Source organism: Balaenoptera ricei, chromosome 15 (assembly GCF_028023285.1).
Source record: "Balaenoptera ricei isolate mBalRic1 chromosome 15, mBalRic1.hap2, whole genome shotgun sequence".
Classification (NCBI taxonomy): Eukaryota; Metazoa; Chordata; class Mammalia; order Artiodactyla; family Balaenopteridae; genus Balaenoptera; species Balaenoptera ricei.
In genome coordinates, this window is record NC_082653.1 from 16,330,392 (window position 1) to 16,357,497 (window position 27,106).

At 44.6% G+C, this 27,106-nt stretch overlaps 1 protein-coding gene and 1 long non-coding RNA gene across 2 annotated transcripts; one reads left to right on the plus strand and one right to left on the minus strand.

Annotated features, from left to right (window-relative positions):
• Positions 1-11,906: 11,906 nt before the first annotated feature.
• LOC132348834 (uncharacterized) lies at positions 11,907-13,419 on the minus strand. Its single transcript, XR_009497566.1, has 2 exons — positions 13,276-13,419; positions 11,907-12,261 (listed from the first exon to the last, which is right to left on the minus strand). It is a non-coding gene; the product is annotated as an uncharacterized LOC132348834 (long non-coding RNA).
• Positions 13,420-13,546: 127 nt separating this feature from the next.
• On the plus strand, positions 13,547-24,348 carry OSER1 (oxidative stress responsive serine rich 1). Its single transcript, XM_059896181.1, has 4 exons — positions 13,547-13,657; positions 17,661-17,777; positions 20,730-20,843; positions 23,108-24,348. Exons 2-4 carry the CDS (start codon positions 17,701-17,703, stop codon positions 23,793-23,795), a joined length of 879 nt encoding a protein of 292 aa, XP_059752164.1. The 5' UTR covers positions 13,547-13,657; positions 17,661-17,700; the 3' UTR covers positions 23,796-24,348.
• Positions 24,349-27,106: the final 2,758 nt, after the last annotated feature.

Sequence of the window (27,106 nt, forward strand, 5' to 3'; positions counted from 1 at the left end):
TCTTTGTTTCTGCGCGAGGGCTTTCTCTAGTTGTGGCAAGTGGGGGCCACTCTTCATCGCGGTGCGCGGGCCTCTCATTATCCCGGCCTCTCTTGTTGTGGAGCACAGGCTCCAGACGCGCAGGCTCAGTAGTAGTGGCTCACGGGCCCAGTTGCTCCGCGGCATGTGGGATCTTCCCAGACCAGGGCTCGAACCCGTGTCCCCTGCATTGGCAGGCAGATTCTCAACCACTGCGCCACCAGGGAAGCCCCCAAGATGATTTTTATATCAGTCTCTACACTAGGGGCTGCACCCTGGGGAACTTTGTGAAACGCTAATCACTTGGCTTCAGCCCCTAGAAATTCTCATTCAATTGGTCTGCGGGGAGGGGCCCTGATATCGACATGTTGTAAAGCTCTCGGGTGACTCTGATGTGCAGCCAGGACTCAGAAGCACTGCCTCTGGTCCCCAAGCAAACTGGGCTGGTCCTCAGAGTCACCTGCGGGAGACTTTCAAACTAAAGCAGCAAGAGAGAGAGGGAGGGAGGGAGGGAAGGAGGAAGGGAGGCTATCACGTGATTCTTGACCCTGGGAATCGGCTTTTTAAAACACCGTTCAAATGATTCTAACATGCAGTCCAGGTTGAGACCTACTGAATAAATGGACCAGAAGATTCTGAATCAGTAGGTTTGGGGGAAGCCAAACTTTCCATATTTTTAAAGTTCTTCCAGGAGACTGTGATTCCACTGCCCTAGGGCTTTGCTACTCAAAGTCTGGTCTGAAGTATCAGCACATCACTGGGAACTTGTAAGGCATGCAGAATCTCAGGCCCAACCCTAGAGCTGCTAAATCAAAACCCACAATTAACAAGACCCCCAGGAGATCAACACACACGAGTGGGAAAGGCACTGCTCTCAGGCACACGGGCTTTTTGCAGGGAGGACAGCAGTTTATATCCTCCAGTCAGGGCTGACTCAGCTTCTCTCCATCCCCACTCACCCCCTCTTGAGGCTGCAGAACCTTTTCTAGTGTCACCAGCATAGTCTGTCCTCAAAGGTCTGGGCCTTGCTGCCCCCATGCCGTGGCCATCTGTTCACGGATACTTTGTTGGAAGGTCTGGGCATGCTCACAGGTCAATGACTCAACAGGGAGCTGGCAGGCCCTTCCTGCCAGGGCAGGACATCACAGATGCTGGGCATTGACTTGAGGACCAGACCGTGGGATTGGATGCTTCACCTGAAGATCTCTTGTTCAGGTGGGAAGCACCTGGCACAGGGTCTGGCATGTAACAGCATCTGCCTGGTAAATATTTGTTGACCTAAATGTAAATGAGCACTAATCCTTTGTCCATGAATGGTAATTTTTGGGCACTCCTTTTGTGCCCTTTAAAGCATTTTTGTCAGGTGTTCAGATTGTGTTTTTCTTCTTGTTTTCTCATTAAGTTCTAATGCTTTTTCATCTAGCTTCTCTCTGCACGGCATTCTTTGTAATGGTAAAATAACAGAAATGGCTCATGAGAGGGGGTTTGTTAAATCATTCAGAGGCTCTCTTCCTCCAAAGCCCATCCACCAATACAAGTTAAGAACCTCTTTTCTGGAAGGATCCCAACAAGACACCAACAAGCATGGTCTCTGGATCAGTGGAATTCTGGGTGTTCTCTATGAATTCTCTATGAACTACCTTTCACTTGGCTGTATCTTCTATTTTTTTTTTTTTTTCCCTGTTCTGAGCACCTATTACTTTTGAATGAGAAAAACTAACCAACAGGAACTGGATTGGTTCCAAACTTCATTTAAAATCTCTCATTTATTTTAGCCAGCGTTATCTAATTGACAATGTTTTTATTTACGAAAATTGCAAATTGGAAAAGAGTTAGTGCTATCAATAACCAATTAGCCAGAAAGCTGAGGCCCAAAGAAGTAAAGTGGTTTATGTGTCCCAGAGAAACAGGCAGGCAGGAGCAGAACTCAGGCCCTGACTTGCGGATGGGTGTTCTTTCCCTCACATCACCCCCTTCCCTTCCCTCTGGGAGCCTCTTACAGCGCTCTCTCTCTCTCTCTCTCTCTCTCTCTCTCTCTCTCTTTCTCTCTAAGTCAACAATGCAGGGGCGTCTCAGGCATCCATGGCCTCACAGGCTGGACATTCCATCCAACTGTGTGAATGGATCTGTGTGGATTCCAGAGAGTGGACAGAGCCATTAGACCAGGCAGCCTCACATCTGCCCTTACTTCCTGTAAAACCACAGTGAGCTGCACATCAAATGCACAGAACCACTGGCAGAAGTCCTGCCTGCCTGGCCACTTTGAAAGTCTGCTACTGGGCCATCTGCAAAGGCTGCAGGCAAGCCTACGCCATTTCTGCATGTGGGACATTTTCTCAGGAGGATCCAGGTAATACCAACAAGTCCTCCATGGACACTTCCTTCAGGCTGGCTATGGCTTGCTCTGGGCCAAGTAAAAGGAGTGGGACCCTTCTCTAGGGGTCCTTGCCATGCTGGGCTGGGTTGGGCTTGGGGCAGGGCTCTAGCCCTTTTCCATTTGGACAGGACCCAGGGGAGGGAAATGTGAGCACGTCCTTGACGCACCAGAGCTGATACCAGCAGCCCCAGGCTCTGCAGAAGCCCCATGGCCCTGGCTGGCTGTATTGCCTGGGAGATGCACAGGGTGAATGGATCTCAGGTTTCACAGCTAAGAAAGGAGCCTGAGGATTTTTTTTTTTTCCTGGCGTCTGGGCAGCTGAGTCCATGGCAGGTGTTCGGGTGCCCTAAGGTCAGCCTGGGATACCTTTTGTCTTGGAGCCCTGGTCTGTGGTGAGGAGTGTCTCTGGGCTAAAATGATTCTCTGCTGGGTGTCTCCCAGCAGACACCACCCAGGAGGTGGCCTACCTGGGCCTGGGTGTCTGCTGGGAGAAGGTACTTTGGAAGAGAAATGGAGAAATTCTGAAGCCAGAGGATGGGGGACTTGAACCTGAAATACTGATAGCTTCTCAAAGCCCACATTGAGGATTTCTTGCTACATCTTATCAGGGAAAAACAAGCAGGCACTTACACGATCAAATCTTAAGAACAGACTGCATACAAACCATCAAAGAGGTATAGATCTTTAAAAAACCTTTAATGGCTTTTCAAAAAAATACAAAAATATTACATGTTCATTATAACAAATTCAAGGGAATTCCCTGGCAGTCCAGTGGTTAGGACTCGGCACTTTCACTGCTGGGGCCTGGGTTCAATCCCTGGTTGGGGAACTAAAATCCTGCAAGCCGTGTGCCTCAGCCAAAAAACAAACAAATCAAATAATATATTAAGGAAGAAGTAAAAATAACTCCATTCTCCTGAAGAGGAACAAAGTAAAATAAGGTATCATTTTTAGAACTACCAGATTGGCAAGATTAAAAAGAATGGCAATATCCAGCACTGGCAAAGGTGTAGGTCAGGGTTTTTCAAGCTCAGCACAATTGACACTGCTTAAGGGATTCCTTGTGCCCCACACTTTAAAATTCCCAAGGCAGCAGGACTTCCCTGGTGGCGCAGTGGTTAAGAATCTGCCTGCCAATGCAGGGGACACAGGCTGGAGCCCTGGTCCGGGAAGATCCCACATGCCGCGGAGCAGCTAAGCCCGTGCGCCACAACTACTGAGCCCGTGAGCCACAACTACTGAAGCCCGCGCACCTAGAGCCTATGCTCCGCAACAAGAGAAGCTACCACAGTGAGAAGCCCGCGCACCGCAACGAAGAGTAGCCCCCGCTCGCCGCAACCAGAGAAAGCCCACGTGCAGCAACGAAGACCCAATGCAGCCAAAAACAAACAAACAAACAAATAAATAAATTTAAAGAAAAAAAAAGACTCCGTACTTCCACTACAGGGGGCACGGGTTTGATCCCTAGTTGGGGAACTAAGATCCCGCATGGCACACAGCATGGCCAAAAAAAAAAAAAAAAAAAAATGTTTTTGAGGAATATTTTGTGCCATGGAAGATGCTTACAATAGTTAATGAAAACAGAAGCAGAATATAAAACTGTATACGTAGTTTATCAGCAATAAAAATACATACATTTAGGGAATTCCCTGGCAGTCCAGTGGTTAAGACTTCACACTTCCACTGCAGGGGGTACGGGTTCGATCCCTGGTCGGGGAACTAAGATCCCACATGCTGTGCGATGCAGCCAAAAAAAATAAAATTAAATTAAAAAAAATAGATACATTTAAAATAATAATAATAATAATAGCAGCTAACATTTGTTGGACACTCACCAGGAACCTGGTAGCGTCCTATCAAATCACTCACTCGATCCTCTCCAAGCCCTCTGAGGTGGGTCCTATCATTAGCCCCATTTTTCAGAGCAGTAAATGGAGGCACAGGGGCTTGGGCAGCATGTCCAAGGCCACACAGAGAGGTGGGTGTGGTGAAGCCGGACTTCTAACAGAGCCAGCCTGGCTCCTACGCACATCACAGCACTACGACAAAATGCTGACACTGGTCATCCCCGGGTACCGGTAGTGGGGGAGGAAGGCTGACGGCTGCTGCAGGGCCACCCAGGGCTTCTCCCCTCAGAACCTGAATCCTGTGCAGAGGGGCGTGGAGGGATCACAAACGCACGGCATCTGATGGCGGCGCCCCAGAGAGGCCGCCTGCGAATTCCTGGCACCTGGGAAAGGCTCTGTCCGCCGTCTGATGAGGCCTGGCTGTTCAGCATTCCCTTTTGCTGAGTGAGCTTTCTGATATCCTTCCAGTAAATTCCTTTTCCACGCAAGCAAGTCAGAGTGGATTTCTCTCTTCTCTGACACAGGCTCATCCAGGGAATGAATGAGGTGAGAAGCGTGGTGCGGCGAGGCCTGAGGACTGCAGACGAGCAGAAGAGCAGCCTGGGGAGGAGACGGAGCAGGACAGGCGGCGAGGATGGCCCTGGGCGCAGGGACCACAGAAGCTGGAAGGGGAGTGAGTTAAGGAGGAGGCCACGACCAGCGTCAGACAGTGCTCAGAACTCGAGCAACATAAGGGCTGAGAAAGGGGCCGTTGGATTCAGCAGCAAGGAAGTCACTCCTGCCCTTGGCCAGAAGCGTTTCAGTGAGGATGGAAGTCTGGTTGCAGCAGATTGAACAATGAGAATCAAAGGAGAGACACTGACTATGGTCTAATGGGGAGAAAAAGGACGGGAACTCAGGGGGAATCCAGGTAGAAAGGGGCTTTGTAGGTTTGGGTTTTGTGGGGTTTTTTGGTTTGTTTTGTTTTTGTTTTTTTAAATACAGGAGAAGACATAATGTATGTGCTCATGTACAGAAAAAATGGTGTGAGTTTCCAGAGAAGGTGCAAGAGACAGGAACCAAAGTGACGTTACAGTGGGGGCTGGTCTTGGAGGGAAGACACTTTAAGGAGGTGGGAAGGGAAAGGAATGGCGGTAGAGACAGGCAAAGGCGAGAGGACGAAGACCAAGATCTCAGATGGCATCTGAGGGCACAGGAGCACTCTTTTGGTGAAAGCTTTTCCTTTTCCCTCAGGCAGAATAAGATGCTCACGAATTATAGGTAGAGGTCAACACTTGAGTGGGCGGCAGACTGGCTTGGATCACAGGCAGGGCAAGGAAAGAATTCCTGGGAGTTGAGGCTGAGCCAGGAAACCGTGACACAGCAGCTCAAATGGAGAATAAGTTGAAGACTCTCATCAAGACACAGCTTCATTCAAATTTAAAAAACCAAACCCAGCCATTGTGCTGTTGGCAGATATAATAAGTATGAGAGCCTAGAAGCTTAGCTCAACAGCTTCAGAACAGGGCTCTTTAAATCTGCCGCGGCTGTTGTCTGGCGAAGGTAAGATACTTCAGGATTCAAAAATCAGAACCCAAGGTCCACGGTACAAAGTCTGGCTCCCCCCCCCCCCCCATTCTCTGACCTGCTTCTCTTGCTGTCCTGTATACCTTTTCAGTGTTTCTTTATTCAGACACAAGTAATACAAATATATATTCTTAGCTCACATCTTGGTTTTTTGTTTGTTGTTTACTTACTGTATCTTGGAGAGCTTTCCTCAGTCCACAAAGAGCTTCCTCTGTTTCCAGCTACCTAGTACTTCTGCATGGGGCCGCACCACGGTTTCTGTGCCCGGTCCTGTACAGATGGACACCTGGGTTGTTTCCAATCTTTTTGCTCTTACAACCAATGCTGCAATGGCTAACCTTTTACATAAGTCATTGCATAGATGTACAAATGTCATCTACAGGGTGGATTCCTAGACTTGTCATTTCACAATCCCTCCAGTAATATCTGAGAGAGCCTGTTGCCTACTGCCCACCCCCTACTTCCAACCCCACCGAATGTGCTGTCAGACTTTGGAATTGTTGCCAGCCAGATAGGTTACAACTGGTATCTCTGTGCACTTTTAACAAGCATTCATTTTTTGAAGACTGAAAGTAAGCATCTTTTCATATGTTTGAGAGTCAGTTGTATTTCTTTTTTCGGCGAACTATCTGTTCATATGCTTAGCTCCTTTTCTCTATTTTGCTGCTGTAAAAGTTCTTAACCTTGGGTCTTTTTCAGAGGGTCTTGTGACTCCGATAAGGTTAAGATTTATGGGGTAAAAAGAACAGTCACCCTAATCCAATACATATCTCGTGTTATACATAGAGGTTTTTTTTTTAGTTTTTATAACATTTTATTGAAATTTAATACATATACAGAAAAATGTACCTATGTGTTATAGCTTGATGAATTTTCACAAACTGAACACATTCCTATAACCAACATCAGATCAAGAAACAGTATTACCAGCACCCCAGGAGCTCTTCTCAATAATCCCTTCCTGTCCTCACCATTTACAGATTCTTTTCTTCTGTAGCTTTACTGGTTGGTTCTCTTTCTTGGCCTTAATACCTTCCTGATGTCATCATACAGTTTAAATTGCAAAGTTGAATGAAAATCTGAGCTAGAAGGCAAGTGATTCATAACTCTCAGTCTTCAACAGTTTTGAAAACCCACTCTACTCTGTAAAGGGTTTTATCACACTTAAGGAAGAGAATCTTCGATCCTAGCGCTTCCCCTGCTGGTGATCAATAGTTACCAGGAAAAGCCTCCCATCCCCTCTCCAGGCCCTGAGGATTGAGTCCTGGGACTCAAGCTGCTGCAGATTTCACCAGAACCAGTGCCTAGAGGGACAGAGTGAGGTCACTTATCAAGGCATCCCGAAGTTCCCATTCCCTCCCCTTTCTGTGAGCCAATATTTGAGGAAGGCAACTATCAACTATCAGCATTCCCTTTTGTTAAGTGAGCTTTGGGGGCTATCATAATAGCTTCGGGGGCTATGAATAGAATGACAGGAAAACACAGTTAATCTCCACTTCCCCACCTCTCGCTTATTCCTCCCCAAACAAGAAACTGTTGTGATGGGTGCTGCTAAAATCAGCTGTCAAAGGAGCCAACAGCCCCCAGTTAGAGTTCTCAAAAGCCAGTGAGCAACTCTAATTATTTATTGAGCAAGATGATTGATTGACTGACGGATTCTCTCATTCAGTAGATTCTGTGGCAGACCCTGTGCCAGGTACCAGGGACACAAGATGCAGCCCTGCCTATGATGGAGGAAGTGTGAGGTGCTATGGGAGCACACAGCGTAGGGACATTTAACCTACATACCCAGGGTGAATGGGGCTCAGGGGGAGAATAGGGGAAAGTTGGGGGGAAATGTGCTTCTTGCCCTCTAGAAGCTTAGAATCAAGCTGGAGACACAAGAAATGTATGGGTAAAAGGCTAAAAATAACTTGAGGAGGTACCTGGAGTCCCAAATGACATTATTTCTGGAGTCCTGGAGATGGGGAGGGCCCCTGGGCTGACAACGCTGACAGGTGGTAGACGGAGGAGCTAGAGGCCCTTCAGTTGTGGTGAAGGGCGAAAAAAAGACCTACCACCGTCCAGGGTAGGTCCTTAGGGTTACAGGTCCAAGAACTCTGCTGTGCCAGGGTACCCAAAGCTGAACGAACTCAATAAATTTTGGCTGGTGACCTGTAAACCTGATGCCAACTTATTCATGTGCAGAAGGGAAGATACCTTCCCCACAACTGGAACGCTTACTGCTCGCTTCCCAGGGTTCCCCTTGTTTCCTTCCTCGTGGTACTTCTCACCTCTCTGTGGGGGCCCGTGCCCTCCCCTGTGGCTTCATCGGCCACCTGTGTGCTGACTCCACAATCTCTTTCCAGTCCGAATCTCTCACTTGAACTTCGGACCCATATCTCTTCCCGTTCCTTGGATACCTCCTCATGGCTGCCCTGCAGATCTCTCAAGGTCAAAGTGTCTAAACTGAGCTCATCATTTAGAGGTACTACGTCACAGGAAGGCACAGCCCGTGTGAGAGCAGACGCCAGACTGAGTGCCTTGGTTCAAATTCCAGATCCATCGCTAACCAGCTGAGTGACCTCACGCAAGTTAACTTAACTTCTCTTGGCTTCAGTCTCCTCATCTGGAAACTGAAGATGATAAGGATAATCTTATAGGACCCTTGTGAGAATTAGAATGAGTTTTCTGACACAGAGGAAAAGCTATAAAAGTATTAGCTTTTATTATGATCCTCCATTTAAATGTGGTTCTTCATCTCTTCCCTGTCAACTGGATTCAATGTTACATTAGAAATAGGCAACAATACCCATTCGGTTGCTAAACTAGAAAGCGAATTGTCCTCATCGACTTTCTCTCCCTGCCCCTTCTGTTCACATCCAATCTCTTATCAAAGCCTGTCTATACAACTTTCAATCTGTTAACTTGCTTTCCATTCCTATGGCCACGTGCTTTCAGACCACTGTGCCATCCATGCTGAAACCAGAGTTATCTTTCTAGAATAAATGCAGTCATTTCTCTTCTCTTCCATAGCTCCCACGATTCTTAAGATAAATCCTGTGACGTGATTCCCACTTTCATCTGCATTTCAAACTCCTTATGTCTAAAAATAAACTCTCTACCCAGTGCCCAAATTTGTATTCTCCTGGATTTCCCTCCTCAGTAAATAGTGCCACCTATTGGCCACTCATTCACTCAGGCTGGACAGCTCTCGGACCAGCAGGTCCTGGCAAGTCCCGCTAATCTCTTTAGACTCTGTGGCCTCCTATTGCCCTCCAGCCATTGTTTCAGTTCTGGTCTTCACTCAGATCATTTCGAGTGTCTTCTAGCTGGCCTCCCTCCCCATCTACTTTCTAAGAGGCTTCCAGCGTGAAATAAACTGCCCACGGGCACATCACCATTTTGCTTAAGGACACAATCCCAGCTCCTTAACACGATTCTCTCCTTGAGTGGGCTTGGACTCTCTCTCCGGTCTCATCACATCCCTTCCCACTTCCCGGGTCAATACCTGACATTCCAAACCCAGTTACAGCACCTCCTCCAGGAAGCCTTCTCGGAGACACCCGCTGCACCTCCAGGCCAGCTAGGCAACCCTTCTGGGTGCCCACATTGGCGTCCTGTGCCTCTGTTTCCGCTGGGGGTCCCAACTAGCCCATGAGCTTCTCAAGGGCTTCTGAGCAGCACTGGGTAAGCTGCAGGTACTCAGCAAGGTTGTGCAAAGAACAAGAGGGAACTGAGGACACGAAAGGCACCGTGGTCCCACAGCAGAGCAGAGCCGACTAGGACACAGCTCTCTTTACTTGCCATCTTCCAACATGATCAACACACATGGAATTCCCACTACCACACTGCTTTGGCAGCAGGAAGTGTTTTGTAACAGGATAATTGTGGGGATCAAAAATATTTAAATAGTTTCTCACACATAGTGAACACTCAATGCTTTTATTCAACAAGTAATTACCAAGTGCCAGCTTGGTGCCAGACTTTTGGCCCTGGGGATAGACTGTATTGCCAACCACTCTAAGACATTACCATTTTAAAGACTCACCATTTACTATAGGTATAATAAATGCTACCAATTAAATTAGGACAGTCGATCAGAAGATGCATCCAGATTTTCGGAGTCCTGAATTGTGGGAAAATGTGCACCTTAGATTCAATGAAAAAAGTAGTGATAAACAAAAGAGACGAGGTCTCTGTTCTCAGGTAGCTTCTATTCTAGTGAGGGAAGTGATAATAAATATACATTGTCAAATAGTGGTAAGTGCTATAATGAAAAATAAAGCCAAGTAAAGGGATGCAGCATGAAGGGGGCTACTAGGGTGGCCCGGGAAGGCCCCTCTGGGGAATTGAAATGAGCAGGCAAGGCACATCTAGCTGGATCACAGTTCCAAACCCTGGACAGCCAATTTCCTCAAGCCCAACAGTATATCCCAGGTAGAAGCGGGTATCCCTGATCTAGTCAGGGTGTGAAAGCGGTAGCGGGGTTGAGGATAAGAAAAGTGGTGTAACTCAGTGATCAGGAAGGTGGGTGTAGAGTCAAGACGTCTAGATTTGAATCCCAGTTCTGCCATTTACAAGCTGTGTAACCTTGGGCAAGTTACCTAACTGTTCTGAGCTTAGTTTCCTCAGTTGTAAAATGGACATAATAAAAGCACCTGTTTTACGAGTTGGTTCTGAAAATTCAACGAGACAAACCTTCTAAATCGACACAAAGGATCATCATCATCACCATCTTCCACTCCAAAGTCATTTTAAAAATATCAAGGTAAGCAATAAATTAATTTATTTGAGCCTTAAAACATAAGAAAAGGCTATCTTCCAGATTACCAACTTGTAGGATGGCAGCCATATCATTGGGGGGAAAAAAATTTTTTTTAAGGCTTTGAACTTACCTTCCCCAAAGTTATTTTTTAAAATCAAAAGTTACCTTCCTATATAAATTGATTGCTTTTGCAGTATAATTTGATGGAACTAGGTTTCCTCTGTTCAATCACTTATAAGGTTCATGTAACAAGAAGGAAGTATACTGTTAAAGGAATTTTACAGCTACCATAGCTTTCTGGTTAGATGGCATTACTATGTGCATTAAGTTAATACCAAGACAGTTTCCTGAATATAGTCTCCACATAAGTTCAGGGCTTTTTCTTTGGCTGGAAAGATCCTGTGTCGCTGATGTAGGAGCGCAGGTTGGGTTTTTTGTTCCCTCAGGTCACGTTTTGTGGCTTCTCTCTCTCATTGTCAAGAGGTACCACACAGTGATCAGGCCTATATCTAATGACTTGAAATTTCCGGCCACATCAGGTAGCGTGAGTTAACAGACTTTATTCCCAAGAGGTTCTCGCCTTCCAAATACTCCCAGATCAATGAGCCACATCCTCAGAAAGCACCCAACTTTATGATGGAGACATACTTACCTAAAACAAAGCATTTTAAGACGTTTTAGTTTTCAGGATTTTAACGCCGTATGGGTGGAAATAAGGTAAAATGAAGAATTCACCAAAACTGTACGTAGCTAGGAACTAACTAACCAGGAATTGTGTTAGGCTTTGGGAATTCAACTGATCTAGATACAGTCCTTGCCCTCAAGGATGTGTGGTTTTACCCGAAGGAATATTTTCAAATGACAGCTTAAAAACATGTATTTGGTCTTGATGAAATTCCCTTGGCATCTTCTGATGGAAAAAATGCACCATATTTTCCCTTTTTTTTTGGCACACCACACAGCTTGTGGGATCTCAGTTCCCTGACCTAGGATTGAACCCCGGCCACGGCACTGAAGGTACCAAATCCTAACCACTAGACCACCAGGGAAATCCCAATACTTTCCTGTTGCTTATTCTTTTATAAGAGATGTTGAGAGATGGGCAGCAGTGGGTGACCAGGCTTTTGAGACTGTTTAAATCCTGACTCAGTCACTTCGTAGTGCTGTGTGACATAGAACGGGAACTAGAACAAGATATCTAATATCTGAGTCCCAGTCATCCTCATCTGTAAAATGTGTAAAATCACAGGAATATTAAATGTGCGAACATGTGCGTGGCTGCTGCATAGTACAGGGTAGTCGTTATTAGCATCATTAGGTTTGATGTTGGAACTTCACAATTAACAGGACGTTTTCTTTTTAATAAATTTATTTATTTTATTTACTTTTGGCTGTGTTCAGTCTTCATTGCTGCACGCAGGCTTTCTCTATCAGCAAGCAGGGGCTACTCTACGTTGCAGTGGCTCTTCTTGCTGCGGAGCACAGGCTCTAGGCACCCCGGGCTTCAGCGGTTGTGGCTCGCGGGCTCTAGAGCACAGGCTCAGTAGTTGTGGCCCATGGGCTTAGCTGCTCCGCGGCATGTGGGATCTTCCCGGACCAGGGCTCGAACCCGTGTCCCCTGCATTAGCAGGCGAATTCTTAACCACTGTGCCACCAAGGAAGTCCCAATAGGTTTTTTTCATCCCTTGTCAGTTACTGAGCCTCTCCTATGAACAAGAAGGATTTAAAATGTTTTACCCAGGGACCACGACATGCTTTAACAACCTTATCCAATGACCTGTAGATTCCATTCCCAGGCATTCCAAGATCTGGCTGTAGTTAAGTTGAATATACTAAGCTATTTTCAGCAGCCTATCTAGTTAGGTGATTACAGCTAAGGTATTGGGGAGTGGGAGGGTCAAGTTTTGGTTCAGGTGACAACCTCACACAAAGGTTGGGCCGTAACCAACTCTAGCCCATTCTACTGAGAAAAGCCATCTTTTCCTATAAAGCTCGGAGAAGTGCAGACGTGGAGCTGGGGCGTGGTGAGTGAGGAGGGGCACAGCTAGCGCAGCAGAACCAGTCTTGGTGTTGGAGGGAGTGGCAGCTTGTTGCTCAGCCCACCCCTTCTCTGCCCGCCATCTGAGCAACCGTCAGAGTCATACAAATGGAAAAGATCCCTAAAAATAACCTACTTAGGTGAACTGTCCAAAACTTTTTGCAAAATTTAGTACGCATGTGCGTTTCTCTGTCGAGGTGTTCTACAGTTCTCACCGGATTCTCAAAGGAGTCCACGCCTGAAAAAAACGAGATTCGCTGAAACAGTCCAAGGTCCTCACTTAACGGAATGGAGAAACTGAGGCCCAGAGGGGGAAACGCAGTTGCCTCAAGTCAAACAACAGGCGTATTAAAGCGAAGGCATATTCAGTTCCAATTCCGGCGACACGTTCACGGTCCTGACCGTGTCCGATACTTCCTTGCGTCTCTGCAGCCCTGGAAGATCCCCGGGAGTCCTGGGTTGGTGTCGGAGCCCTGGAGATGTCGCAGGCCGTCCAGATTCGAGCATCGAGGAGGCTTGGGCCAAGCGCTCAGACGGGCTCCGTCGCTGTGAAAATCCCCCCACCCTGGCCTCACCCCGCGGAATTCCGCAGCCTCGCTGACTCCAGGTGGAGCACCAAGCACAGGGAGACCCGGGGAAGTGGAGGCAGCTCGGCAGCGAAGGACAACGCCCACCCACTCACCTGACCGAGAGGAGGAAGGAGGCACACCCCAAAACCCGTTCCATAGCGAACCCTTTGCGGTGGGAGGGGCGAGTTAAGAGAATAACAGGAAATAACGTCAGGCGCACGTGCTTCGCGAGGGGCGGGCGTCAGGCGTTTGAGAGGCGCGGCCACCGCCCCGCGCCTGCGCAACCACGGCCTGCCGCGTTGCCTAGTCACTGGGGTGGGAGGAGCACGAACAGGGGGCGGGGCTCGTGTCTGAGTGACGCAGGCGCAGTGCGACGCCGGAGGCGCGGGTCGCCCCCTCCGCGGATTTAGATCCGGGTCAGTCAGGCGCCGCGATCGGGGAGAGACGATCTGAAGTAACCGGACTGGCTCACCGGAGCGCCCCTGCTGCGAGGAGGTGCGTGCCCAGACGTGACTGGGAGGCGCCGCGGCCCCGCGTCTCGGCCTCCAGGCCCGGTCTGGCCGCGGGCGGCTTCCTCTGGGCGCTCCTGCCTCGCGTCGCGTCGTTCCCCCAGCGCTGGCTGCCTGGGCTGGGCAGGGCCTGCGCTTCTCCGCGCCCCCTCCGCTGCTGCGGCCTGGCCCTGCCCGAGCTCCGCTCTCTCGCCCCTTCCCGCCTCTGCTGCCCCCGCCCCGTCCCTCGCCTCCGCCCTCTCCCGCTCGTCCGTAGCTTCCCCTTTTCGCCTTTCTCGGCCGCCCTTTGCCCCTTCCCGCTCTTTCCCGCTTGTTCCTGAGCCCCAGTCTCGTTGTGTGCCTCTTCGGCTCTGCCCCCGCCTCCTCCTGCATCCCTTGCCTATTGGCCTGACCCAAGTCTCTCATTCTGGCCCGGGGAGTATCCTCAAGGGGCAGCTTTCCAGCGGGAGACCCCGGGCGGGCACAGCTAGGGCCCTGGACAGCTCCCCTTTCTCCGAACCCCCCAGGTCCCGACCTTTCCCCCCATGTTTATCCACGACCGATCCAGTTTCTGGGTAAAAAGAGTTAACATCGTGCTCTTGCACCGAGAGTGTGGGGGTTGAGTCAGTAGAGAGAAGCGTGAACGTGTTTTGTCTCGGGGGCCGATTGTTGCAACTTAGTCTTGTTTGCATCTTCCAGAGTTGATGGGCGCGATTTTCTTTCCCGGATTCCACGCTTCTTGGTGGGCAGGGAAATTTTCTAAATCTTTAACATTGTGATGACAGGCTTACGCGCAGATCCTTTATTGATCGTTCTCAGGTCTTTTCAGGGTCCTGGCAATTTGGACCTAGGCTTGAGGTTCAAAGAGGTTTTGGTTAAAACTGCAAGATGTAAATAAGATTGTGAGACATACTCTTCTCTGAAAGTCAGAGAAAATCAGGAATTTGCCCTTTTGATGGAGGAACTTAAAAGAATTTTGTGTTTTTTGAAAGGTTAGGGAAAATCCGAGGCCCCTTGTGATTTGACTTAAAACAAAGTAGAAGTTTGATCTTTGGGGGGATTGTTCAATTTCAAGAAGTTAGAGCAGTAAAAACTGCAAGAACGCCTCCCACAAATTTAATATTAATGAAGAAGGGCAAATCAGGTACATATTTCCCGGAGTTAGTTGTACAGCTCTTGATTTGAGTGAATGGGAAGCTGGGAAGAGGGAGGAGCGTAATAAGCTTTTTTGTAATTACAAACATGCTCTGATTTAGCTCTTACGGTCATGCCTAAGAGTCACCTTTGCCCTGGGTTAATATAACTGAGGGAAAAGGTGAGTAATCAAAATGCTGGAAGTCTGAGAATAGTTTAGTTGGAACTTCATTCCTAAAGTTTTAGTCTGTAGCCAGTTTTATTTTGGTCTGTTTTGGTTTTTAACTGATGGATCTTTTAGTGTGTCAACAAGAATGTTAGCTAAGTTTGTATTAAGATCTAGAGGTCACCTGCAGTAATGTTAAGTTAACACTGTATAATTAAAAGTTCCGTGTTTGGGTGCAGAGCATCTTAGCACAGTGTTAGGGCAGGAATGAGATTCCAGTCCTTACAGGAATAGGGTTCACAGTCCTGGTGTCAGGTTCTCCCTCGTATCTCCCTTGTATCCCCGTATTCTTCAGCAGGAAGAATTTGTTTATAGACTACAGAAGCACCCTTTTAGATGCTGTGGAGCTTCAAAAATAATAGAATATGTGATCTTTGCTCACCCCTCTCCCCAAGTATATAGAACATTATTGTGTATCTGGGAGAGGATCCTCCTCTGAATCGCGAAGAGTTAGGAACCAGTGAAATGTGGAACTGATAACGTTTCCTCAAATTGATGTACTTGGTTAAGTAAACCAGCAAAATACATATGGGGAGTGTATTTAAACTTTTTGTCTTAAGAAGTTGAGGTGAAAGCTAGCTGAATTCTTTTGAGACTGTTTTCAGTGCTCCCCAGAGAGATCTGCCTAAAATACCTTCTACACATTAATAAATGAAACAAATAGTCTTGATCACCTCTTAATTTTGCCACTGGTACTACATGGTTACATTATATCAAACATGTTGTGACACCGTGACCTGTAGAATATTAGAGGTCTCACAATAACATCAAACCCACCCCTGAGAAATGAGCAGATGTAGAATCAGAGAGGATCCAAGGATCCACAGAGAGGCACTGCTCCCTCTGAGAGTGTCTAAGGGCACTCTAGAAATAGAGAAGGTACGGTGAATTCTTTGCTTCAAAATTCCCCATCTTATATTTTTTGTTTTACTTTTTTCTTTCTGATTCCCTGTGATATGTTTGTAGAGACTGATTTATGCTTTGTTCAGGATGTGGTATTAAGAAATTTTTTACCCTGAGTAAAAAAAAAATGGGAGACTAGAGTCAAAGAATTTATTAACTTCTCTATTGTATCTCTTGTTGCTTTCGTTGGTCTCTCTCCCGTGCCTCCCCCCCATCTTTTTTTTTTTTTTTTTTTTTTGGTTTAAATATAAAAATCAGGGTAGAAGAAATGGAGAACTTTGGTTAATCAAGCTAGTTAAGTGGAGATCATTTAAAGGCACATCTGTAGAATAATTCAGTTTTTTTCCTTTACTTTCTATCTCTTTCTTTTAGCTAATTTTGTTTTAAGTTTGTTTTTGAGTTGCAAGTATAGTTCATCTATTGTTGTAAGAAAGTATTTGAAGCTAAAGAAAACAAAGGTTGAGTGTGGAGTAAGCAGTATCATTGAAACGTGCTTGCAATCCTGCCTTAGTAATGGTAACATCTTGATACATGGGTATGAATATTAATGTGAGTATAAATATTGATATCTGGGTCAGGATTGCTTTAGAGAAATGCTATCATGTGTCACAAAGTTATTCTTACCTGAAATATTTAGAGCTGGATGAGACAAACACTCAGTAGTGTCTTTTTTTTTAAAAATAAATTTATTTATTTATTTTTGGCTGCGTTGGGTCTTCGTTGCTGCGCGCAGGCTTTCTCTAGTTGCGGTGAGCCGGGGCTACTCTTCGTTGCGGTGCGTGGGCTTCTCATTGCAGTGGCTTCTCTTGTTGTGGAGCACAAGCTCTAGGCGTGTGGGCTTCAGTAGTTGTGTCGTGCAGGCTCAGTAGTTGTGGCACATGGGCTTAGTTGCTCCGCGGCATATGGGATCTTCCCGGACCAGGGCTCGAACCCATGTCCCCTGCATCGGCAGGCGGATTCTTAACCACTGCGCCACCAGGGAAGTCCCCTCAGTAGTGTTTTAAAGCTCAGAGTCCTATAAGTTGAGCTTTTCCCTGATATTTCTGGTGCAGAGGTCATTTTGTCTGTAGGTTTCTAGACTTCTACGACTGGAGAGATTTCCCCTCCTGTTAAAAAGTATACTTAAACACAGGTTTTAGGTGACGTAGTTTCCAAAACTGTAGGATATTGGCATCAAGTATTTGGACAGTTTAAATTCCATCATAATAAATATACTTTTTCTGTATTATTTCATGTGTCTTCTCTTAAGAAATAAAACCTACAGTTTCCTAGTCATTGAAACTTCCTTTTTTTGTTTTTTTTTAGTTTTATTTATTTATTTATTTATTTATTTATTTATTTTTGGCTGTGTTGGGTTTTCGTTTCTGTGCGCGGGCTTTCTCTAGTTGCGGCAAGCGGGGGCCACTCTTCATCGCGGTGCGCGGGCCTCTCACTATCGCGGCCTCTCTTGTTGCGGAGCACAGGCTCCAGATGCGCAGGCTCAGTAGTTGTGGCGCACAGGCTTAGCTGCTCCGCGGCATGTGGGATCTTCCCAGACCAGGGCTCGAACCCGTGTCCCCTGCATTGGCAGGCAGATTCTCAACCACTGTGCCACCAGGGAAGCCCAAAACTTCTTTTTAGAAGTAGAAATTTGCTTTTTCTCCCCCTAACAAGCAATGGTAGTATCAGGAATATAGATTTTAACAAAAGTATATGTTTGAACTCACTTATTTTCATTTTGTTCATTTTATTTTTATTTTCTTTTTAGTATTAACGGGAACATTCATAGTAGTGTAAAAACTTTCACAATGAAATCTGAAGCCAAGGATGGAGAGGAGGAGAGTCTACAAACTGCTTTCAAGAAATTAAGAGTGGATGCATCAGGGTAATTAAATATGGAATATATTATTGGGGCATTGTTTACTAGATTTAAATAGACATTTCCTCAGGGGAGCTCTTTCTCTTCTAAAATTTCTTTTTATTTGTAGAAGGTGTCAATATTAATAGTGTGACATTTTACCAAATTCTGTACAGCATTGTTTTACTTATAAAAGAAACTCTTCTGTTAAATTTTGAAAAGTAGGTGCTCATTTGTACTCCAAGGCTAGGGGTTCTTCTTAACTTTGAGGAGGGTTCCCCTTCCCCCTCCCCCCTCCCCCCACATCTTTTTAATCAAACATCAGGCAGTGTCCCATCAGAGAGTTCCTCATAGATCTCTAGGGAATCACAGTATTTTTTCACTAAAAGTGAATTGGCTCAACAGGAATCTCTGCAGGCATTGTCGATTTCATGGGCTCTGATTGCTGACCCTATCACTATGGAAACCTCTGTTCATTAGGGTTCTGTCACTGAGATCAATAATCTTGGACCCTTTGGCCAAACTAATTAGAGCACCTGCAGACCAGCTGCTGTCTGAATGTTAATATTTCACCCTTTGCAAAGTGTTCTATGCAGGACTCTTTTCATCCCCCATCTTTGCCTCAGGCCAGAAGAAATCTCAAAGTTTTAATGGATATAAGAATATTTCATTTCATGAATGGAAACTGAACACTCCACAGCAAGGAGTAAATAATGATTGCTAAAATTTATTACTCATTTACTATGCCCTAGACACTGGCTTAAGTACTCTGTACATATCACCTAATCCTTACTGCCAACTTAGAAGATAGATACTACAGAGTATACTATATAGTTTACAGAGGAGCTACAGATGAATTAAGTCACTTGCAAAAGGTCACATTGGTAAGAAGTGGTAGAGCCAGGATTTGAACCCAGACAGTTTATCTCCGGAACCTCTGCTCTTAACCATTCTTTTATATGGTACCTTGAAGACAACATGAAGAAATGCATTCGGTACCTGGTGCATGTAAAATTAAATAGTTGTTAGTTGTTGTTATAGCTGTCTGCTTATTGCTAGTACTATTTTTGGCCTACCAAAGGAGAGAATTTATGCTAATAGATTTGCACAGTAGCTGTTACAGGTGCTTACATTTGCTTCCATGATACTTCAAATAAGTACCTTCTCCTAGTGATTTTCCAATATGGTCATCTTGCCATTAGAATTGATCAGTACTTTATAAGCTATTTTGGGAAACAGAAACAAAGCAGAAAAACAAATAGTTCCAGATTGCAGTCTCATAGTGTATTCCTTTGGGATTTCTGGTATAGAAATATATATTTTTTAATCAGGAAAATGCTAGGAATGTATAAATGCACACGTACATGTATCCCTTAGTGTATAAGTTTATATAACTTTTGATATACAGACTTCTTTCCTGGTGTTTTAAGAAGTTGGAACATAAGCTAGTTCCATGCCCCTAAAAATTACTTGGAACATAAAAAAACTTTTCAAAATGCCTGTACAATATATGGTCAAATATTATATATTTGTAGCATGCGCTGTACTTTGAGTAAAATTATAGAAAGAGAAGGAGCAGTGGAGAACATTTGAGAAAACCAAATAAGAATACAAGGGGTGAGTCATTACTGTGACTAAGCAGAATAAGACTTGTATAGTGTATCTAGTATGTATTCTAGTTGTTTTGTATTGTTGCTGATTTACTAATGGAACATGTGAGGTACTGACTCATAAAGTAACCAAGCCTTGCCAGGAATTTAGCATGATCCTGTTCAACAGGTTTTGGTTTCTAATGGTATTTGTCTTATCAGGACAAATCTTTATATATTTATTATAAAACAACATAGTCTTTTTCATCAGACTATAACATAATACATGCTTATTATGGGTAAATCACAAAAACAAAAAAAGGGATAAAAAAGGAAGTAAAAAATCACAATTTACCAATACCGCAGTTAATATCTAGAGCATCTGTAATACCAGCGTTCACTTTTTTTACACAGTTGAGATCGTAATATATGTACAGGTGTTTATCCATGCTGTTTTCTCTTATGTTACAAGCATAACATAATATTATGTTATAAACATTCTCCCATGTCATTAAAAGTTCTTAGCACACTTAATTTTTAATAAATTCCTAATATTCCATTGTACAGATTGGCCATAATTTATATAGTACAGTATTTTCTATTATTAGACATTTAAGGTTATTTTAAATTCTATTTTAGTGAACATCTTTTTACTTAGTAGATTGTCTGTTTCTAAAGGATATTTATCAACACTACAGCATGTATAGTAGGAGCCCTGTATATGTGTTTATGTATGTGTGTATTGAAAAGGTCCAAAAGAATTTGATGTTAAATGTTAATGTTGGTGACGTCTGGGTTGTGAGATTATAGATGATTCTTTTCTCTCTTTTAAATTTTTTCATCTTCTTTACTGGGAACCCATGTTACTTGTGTAATTTTAAACTGCAGAGATTTAACTCTGAGTAGTATTTCAAGTCTATTGGTTGTAAAAATTAGAATATTTTTGTATAAGTTGTATACTGTTTGAAAAAGTATTCATTTAGATGGAGTCTCCTAAAGTCAGATTGAGTCTCCTAAAGTTTTTGCTCCTGAAGTTAGTTTCCATGGCTCTGGTTTGCCCATATAAAGTAAGTGGTCATGTTGTTAGCATTCTCCCTGGACGTAAGGCCTGATCTGCCCCAGATAAACAACCTAAAAGTCTATTTATATCCCACTGCTGGTTATACTTAAGAATCATTCTTTGGCGTATGATTTTGCAACTGCGAGCTCTTAGGGATCCTCCAAATTTGGTTTTGGAGGAAAATTTACACTACAAGCTGGGCAATTTTTGAGAAACCCAAACTAGAAAGATAATAAAGGTATTCATACGAGTTGCATTTGGGTTGGTGAGAGCAATACGTTCTCCTCCTTTCATGGTTTTCTAAGCAGTAAACTTTGTTCTTGTCTTCAGGTCCATAGCTTCTCTGTCTGTTGGAGAAGGCACAAGTGTCAGAGCGTCAGGCAGAACAGCAGTGGATGATACCAAACCTAAAACCACATGTGCATCTAAAGACAGTTGGCATGGGTAAGAGCTTCTCATTGCAGATGATTTTTATCCCAACACCTTAGCATACTATTGGATTTGCTTTCCTAAGTATCCAGAAAAGAGTGTTATGATATAGAACCCAAGATGCACTGGGTAAAGAAGACCCTTTCTTCTCATTGTGAATTTGCTGAGACTTGCTGTATAGCCTGGATTGTAGTCAATTTTTATAAATGTTCTATGTGTGTTTGAGAAGAATGGCTCTCCTTTAATCATTCTTAGGTTTTATATATGTCCATTAAATTTAAAAATGTGTTACTTATAGGATCTTTATTCAAATAATTTTTTTTTTTTGGAAATAATCTGCCTAGTTCTTTAGCTGCTGTTAAGGTATTCCTATTGTTTTTGGTATTCTCCAGTTAGTTGTCCTCCTTTAGTGTGTGCTTCTTTTATCTGTAGATTCTCTTTTTGCATCAATTCAGAAAATTTCTCAGCCATTATCTCTTAAAAAATTACCTGTGTTCCCATTCACTGTATTCTTTCTTTCAGAGACTCCAGACTTTTTATTCTGTCTTACATACCTCTTAACTTTTACATATTTCCAAATCTCTAAGTTTCTGTGCTGCCTTATAGGTCAAGAGTTGGCAAACTTTTTTGGTAAAGGGTCAGAAAATAAATATTTTAGGCTTTGGAGGCCAAGAGGTGAGATCCAGGGATATTTTGTAGGTACTTAAAAAGGGAGAAAACTCCTGCCCCGCCCTGTTTGCTTGATGTTCACCATCCTGGCTGGTGGACACACTTTGTGTTCAGTCGCTGAGACAGTCTCAGGCTGAAATGATGAGCCTGGTGGGATGGGTGGGGAGGGAGCATTGTCAGGGTCAGTTTTACTCTCTGCCTCAGTGGCACCCAGATTCCAGCACGCCCTCTCTCCTCCAGAGAGCCTGGCACAAACTGAGATTCTACCTCTCAGTACCTAGCAGTTGTTGACAGCAGAGCCCCAACGTGTAGATGGTAGCCAGTGAGGGCCCCAGGCCGTGGTGTAACGCACATGTCTGCTGGCCAGGAAGACAGGCACAGGGAGCGGAGGGAAGAACAGGGGCGAAGCGGGGGACACCTCAGGCGTGTCTGCATGGCTCACAGTTCTAGCCTATGGGAGCAGTGTCCATGGGCTGTACAGAAACAGGTAGGGGGCCGGATTTGATTCACAGACTGCAGTTTGCTGACCCCTGTAATAAGTAATTCAGATTTATCCTCCAGTATTTTCTTTTCTTAGCTGTATGTATTCTGCTGTTCAGCCCATCTATTTAGTTTAATTTCAGTTGCAAAGTTTTTAAAGTTCTACTTGGTTCTGTTTTCAAATTTGCTTGGCAATTTTGATTCTTTTTTTCTCTTTGCTCAATTTTTTTTTTTTTTAATTTATTTACTATTTATTTATTTATTTATTTTTGGCTGCCTTGGGTCTTTGTTGCTGCGCACAGGCTTTCTCTAGTTGCGGCCAGCAGGGCCTACTCTTCATTGTGGTGCATGGGCTTCTCATTGTGGTGGCTTCTCTTGTTGTGGAGCACGGGCTCTAGACGCGCAGGCTTCAGTAGTTGTGGCGCACGGGCTTAGCTGCTCCGTGGCATGTGGGATCTTCCCGGACCAGGGCTCGAACCTGTGTCCCCTGCATTGGTAGGCGATTCTTAACCACTGCCGCACCAGGGAACTCCCTCAATTCTTATTTATTTAAAATTTTATAAAACGTTATAGTATGTCTGATAATTCCCAATATCTGAAAACTTCAGAGAGCCTAAATCTGTTTTTCAGCTGTTCCCAGTGATAGAAATGAATTCTAAATCTGCTCTTCTGTTGAGTAATCACGGCAGAGTGGCTATTTGTAGCATTAGCCCCACAGTGGTACTGAAGCTGCTGTGCTGCATTCAGGGCATGGAGCACAGCATTGAGGTTTTACAGCATCAGTCTAAGTTGTCTGTGCAGGGTGCTTCTCCAGACCCACTGGTCAAAGGTTCCCAAGCCGAGGCTTGGGCAGGGCAGACAGGTATTCTGTGCCAAATGTTTCGTCCAAGAAATGCGATTTAAAACTACCCTTTACCTCTCCTGTTTCTATACCTTGGTAATAAGGAGATGTTGACATTTTTGAGACACAGAGACTTAGGCAGCTTGAAAATAGAGGTAGGCACATCTCTTTGGGGGCAACTTATTTAGACTCATAAACCAGAGAGGTGGCAAATTTCCAACTGTCTTAAAGAATCTCTTTAGGAGACCTCTGTATTCCAACATCTTCCTGTGCATTTTTTTCCTCTTAGGTCTACAAGGAAGTCTTCACGAGGAGCAGTGAGGACCCAGCGTCGTCGGCGTTCTAAGTCTCCTGTCCTTCATCCTCCAAAGTTTATACATTGCAGTACAATAGCTGCTTCTTCCAGCGGCCAGCTCAAGCACAAAAGCCAGGCGGACTCCCCTGATGGCAGCAGTGGGCTGGGAATTTCAACCCCTAAAGAGTTCAATGCAGGAGATTGCTCAACTTCTCTCAATACTCATCACACAGGGGCAGTTATTGAGCCTTTGAGAACTTCGGTTCCAAGGCTCCCATCAGAGAGTAAGGAGGAAGACTCCTCTGATGCTCCCCAGGTCTCCCAAGCAAGTCTCAAGGCCAATGATCTCTCTGACTTTCAATCCGTTTCCAGGCTAAACCAGGGCAAGCCATGTGCATGCATAGGCAAGGAGTGCCAGTGTAAGAGGTGGCATGATATGGAGGTATATTCCTTTTCAGGCCTGCAGAACATCCCTCCCTTAGCCCCAGAGCGACGGTCCACGCTTGAGGACTACTCTCAGTCGCTTCACACAAGAACTCTGTCTGGCTCCCCCCGCTCCTGTTCTGAGCAAGCTCGAGTCTTCGTGGATGACGTGACCATTGAGGACCTGTCAGGCTACATGGAGTATTACTTGTATATTCCCAAGAAAATGTCCCACATGGCAGAAATGATGTACACCTGAGAGCAAGAAGCTCATTACTGTGCTTTAACCAGTGAAGGGTTGTCAGAGAGATTTAGTTAACGACAGACCTTGCGGCCGCTTTGGGTGAGAAGACATCTCCTGCTCACTGTGCTTGCAATAAAAACTTTTCTTGGCATCTCAGTTAATCTTCATTCTTTAAATTTAACTCTCTGAGTTCTTACATACCCACCAAGGCAAGCCGATCAAAAGAACAATCCCTCTCATTTAGAACTGTTCCTGGGGGATGAAGAAACAATTGCTTGACTGGTAGCAGTGGGTCTATGGTGAAAGCCTTTGAAAAACAACTTTTCAGCATTTTTCAGATCTGTTTAAGATTTGGGTGCCAAGGAGGATGAAATGTGGTTTTGTACCTGGACTGAACATTTGTCATTGCTGTAGTTGCCAGCCCAGAGTATTAGAAGTTTTATGACTGGTTTAAACCAGCTCTGATTTAACGCAAGATTTATTGTGTCTTTAAAGGTTTCCTATGTTATTGTTAAGCCAGAGATCTAAGGTTTAGATTCAATATGAATAAACTAGCTGGCCTGCCCTATATTGTTTGAGAGAATCATTAACCATCACTAAATAAACCCCTGCTGGTGCTCTTCACCCTGAGACATGTCACATGAAGTTTCTTATGTGAGAAGCGACTTCGAGTGGGGCTGCTTCAGTTGGGGGACGGGGTGTGGTATTTGAAACTGCTGTGCGTCTTCTCCATCTCTGGCATTTTAGTACACGTGGCACGTTTCAGTCACTTGCAGTGTAGATCTCATACTTCGGTTTCAAATGTTCTGGATGGATATTATCTCTTTGTACTGCCCTCCTACCCCAGCAACCCCCAAAGAGAATTTTATACATGCCATATCCAGTATTTAATGGCCAACCAGCCCACAGTTCCCTCCAAAGTTTGGTAAGAAAATCTGTCCTCAGTGTCAGCTGGAGGATGAACCCCTTTCTTTTCCAGGTGGCTCCAAAGTGAATTTTATGTATGCCATGTAACTTAATTCAGACCACCCTAAGCATACCTATCAAATGTAGTGAAAATTTGTCCAGCCATTTTAACATGTTAACAGAAAGTTTGTTGCACTTTTATTTCGATTACAAAATAGGTTTTACTCTTTACTAAAGCATCCCACTAAACTGTGGAGTTGATTCATGACAGTGGGGTTTGGGCTTCGTAAATAGGTGATTTGTACTTGGGAGAGGTGGGAAGGGTATGTACTGGAAAAGCCCTGAACTTAAGTAGTGAGAGACCCCAGCTAGTTACTAGTTTAGTATGAATTTGGTAATATCTGGAAGCTCTGGTTGGAGCAAGAGAGCCTTGTCATCACAGTGCTAGAAACTGTAACAGTTTTCTTAATGCCAACAGAAGGAGCACTATTTCAAATAACTGAGGCAGAAGTTCTGAAACTGTTGGGTCTCAGGACTCTTTTACACTTACAAATTTGAGGATCTCAAAGAGCTCTTGTTTATGTGGGTTATATTTATTAGTGTTTACCATATTAGAAATTAAAACTAAAATTTTAAGACTATTACTTCATTCAAAAATAATGAAGAATCCACAAATCCATTTAAGTTAATATAAGTAATATTTTTAATCGGAAAACAACTTTTCCAAAACAAATATTTAGTACGAAGAGTGGCACTGTTTTACATTTTTGCAAATCTCTTTAATGTTGGGCTTAATGGAAAACAGCTATATTCTTATATTTGCTTCTGCAATCTCTTGTGACATCCCATGCCGTATGACCTCTGGAAAACTCTACACTTGTGAGTGAATGAGCATGAAAAAGACAAATGCTGTGTTAATATTATGAAAATAGTTTTGACCGCACAGATCCCCTGATGGAGTGGATTCCCGGACCACACTTTGAGAACCACTAATCCTAGGCTATTAGAGCTTCTGGTTGTAAAACTACCTACCTCCCCAACCCTGACCTCCACAACTAGTGTTTTGCTTCACCTTTTTTACTAGAGAGAAGTGGAGCAAATTGGGCTGAACATGTTACTTGAATTAAAATTGTTCCTAAGTCTCTTAAGTCCTTTTTAGTTTACTTATCAAACCAGTGATCTGGTTATTTACTTAATTCTGTATATTAACAGAACAGTCACCGGACAATGATGAATCATGCACATTCCTTTTATACAAGGTTGTTAGGAGGGGTGTCGGGATTGAAAAGGACCAAGTTCCAGTGGCCAAGTAACCTGTTGAAATCCAAACTTGGATGAAAGCTTAGGCATTCCAGATTTGCAGGAAGGAGTTGTAAGCATTTACATCTCAGTCAAAATCTTCCTCAAAACATGAATTTTGAAGCCCTCAATTACTCTGCTCACACCCAGTTGGGCCAGCTTTAATATGTGTCCCTGATTAGAACATTTGACCTTTTGTGAGTGCGACTTATGGGACCAGTGTTTGTCAAATGCATCCTGGAAAATGGATTCAGATTGTGGCTTGAGGAATTTTTACTCTGATGTTTTGGAAGGTGGCATCCTGACATGTCCCTTTACTTAATAACTCTTCATTGAACATTCATTCAACAAATATTTATCGAGTGCTGACAACACACCAGGCACACTATGCTAGGTGCTGGGACTAGAACAACATCATGTCCTAGTGCAGAAAATGCTACGGAGAGAGAAGGATTAGGAGATAGTAAGGGCTGGGGTGGGGGGAGGGGGCTTGCCATTTTAATTGGGGTGATCAGAGAAGCTTCTGTGAGGAGGTGACATTTGATCAGAGACCTGAAGAAAGTGAGGGAGTGAGCCCTGTGGATGTTTGGGGGAAGAGCATTCCCGGCAGAAGGACAGCAAGGATATCTGTGGCTTGAAGCAGGCGAGGTCCAGAAGTGTGAGTTAGGGGCAGATCGTGGAGGCCCTCGGAGGCCGTTTTAAAGGCTTTGACTCCTGAAGAGATAGGGAGATTTTGAGGGGGTTTGGAGGAGAGGAGAGACATATCAGACTTGTCTTTTAGAAAGAGCACTGGCTGCTCTGTAGACTAAGAGGGGAACCAGGAGAAGGAAGAGAAGGAGGCCGTCAGGAGGCTCCTGCAGTAGGCAGTGGTTTCTAGTGGCTCGGACGCTTGGCAGTGCGGGAGAGAAGACGTATCCCGGGATTATTTTGAAGGTAGAGCTGATGGATATAGAGTATGAGAGAAGGGTTGGTATTAAGGATGACTCCAAAGGTTTTAATACACTGGGAGTTGGCTGGAGGGGCAGATCTAGGAGGAGACCTTGGGAGTTTGGTTTCGATCTTCGCAAGTCTGAGATGCTCATGAGATATCGTGTAGAGGTGCTGAGTTGGAGGTTGGTTAT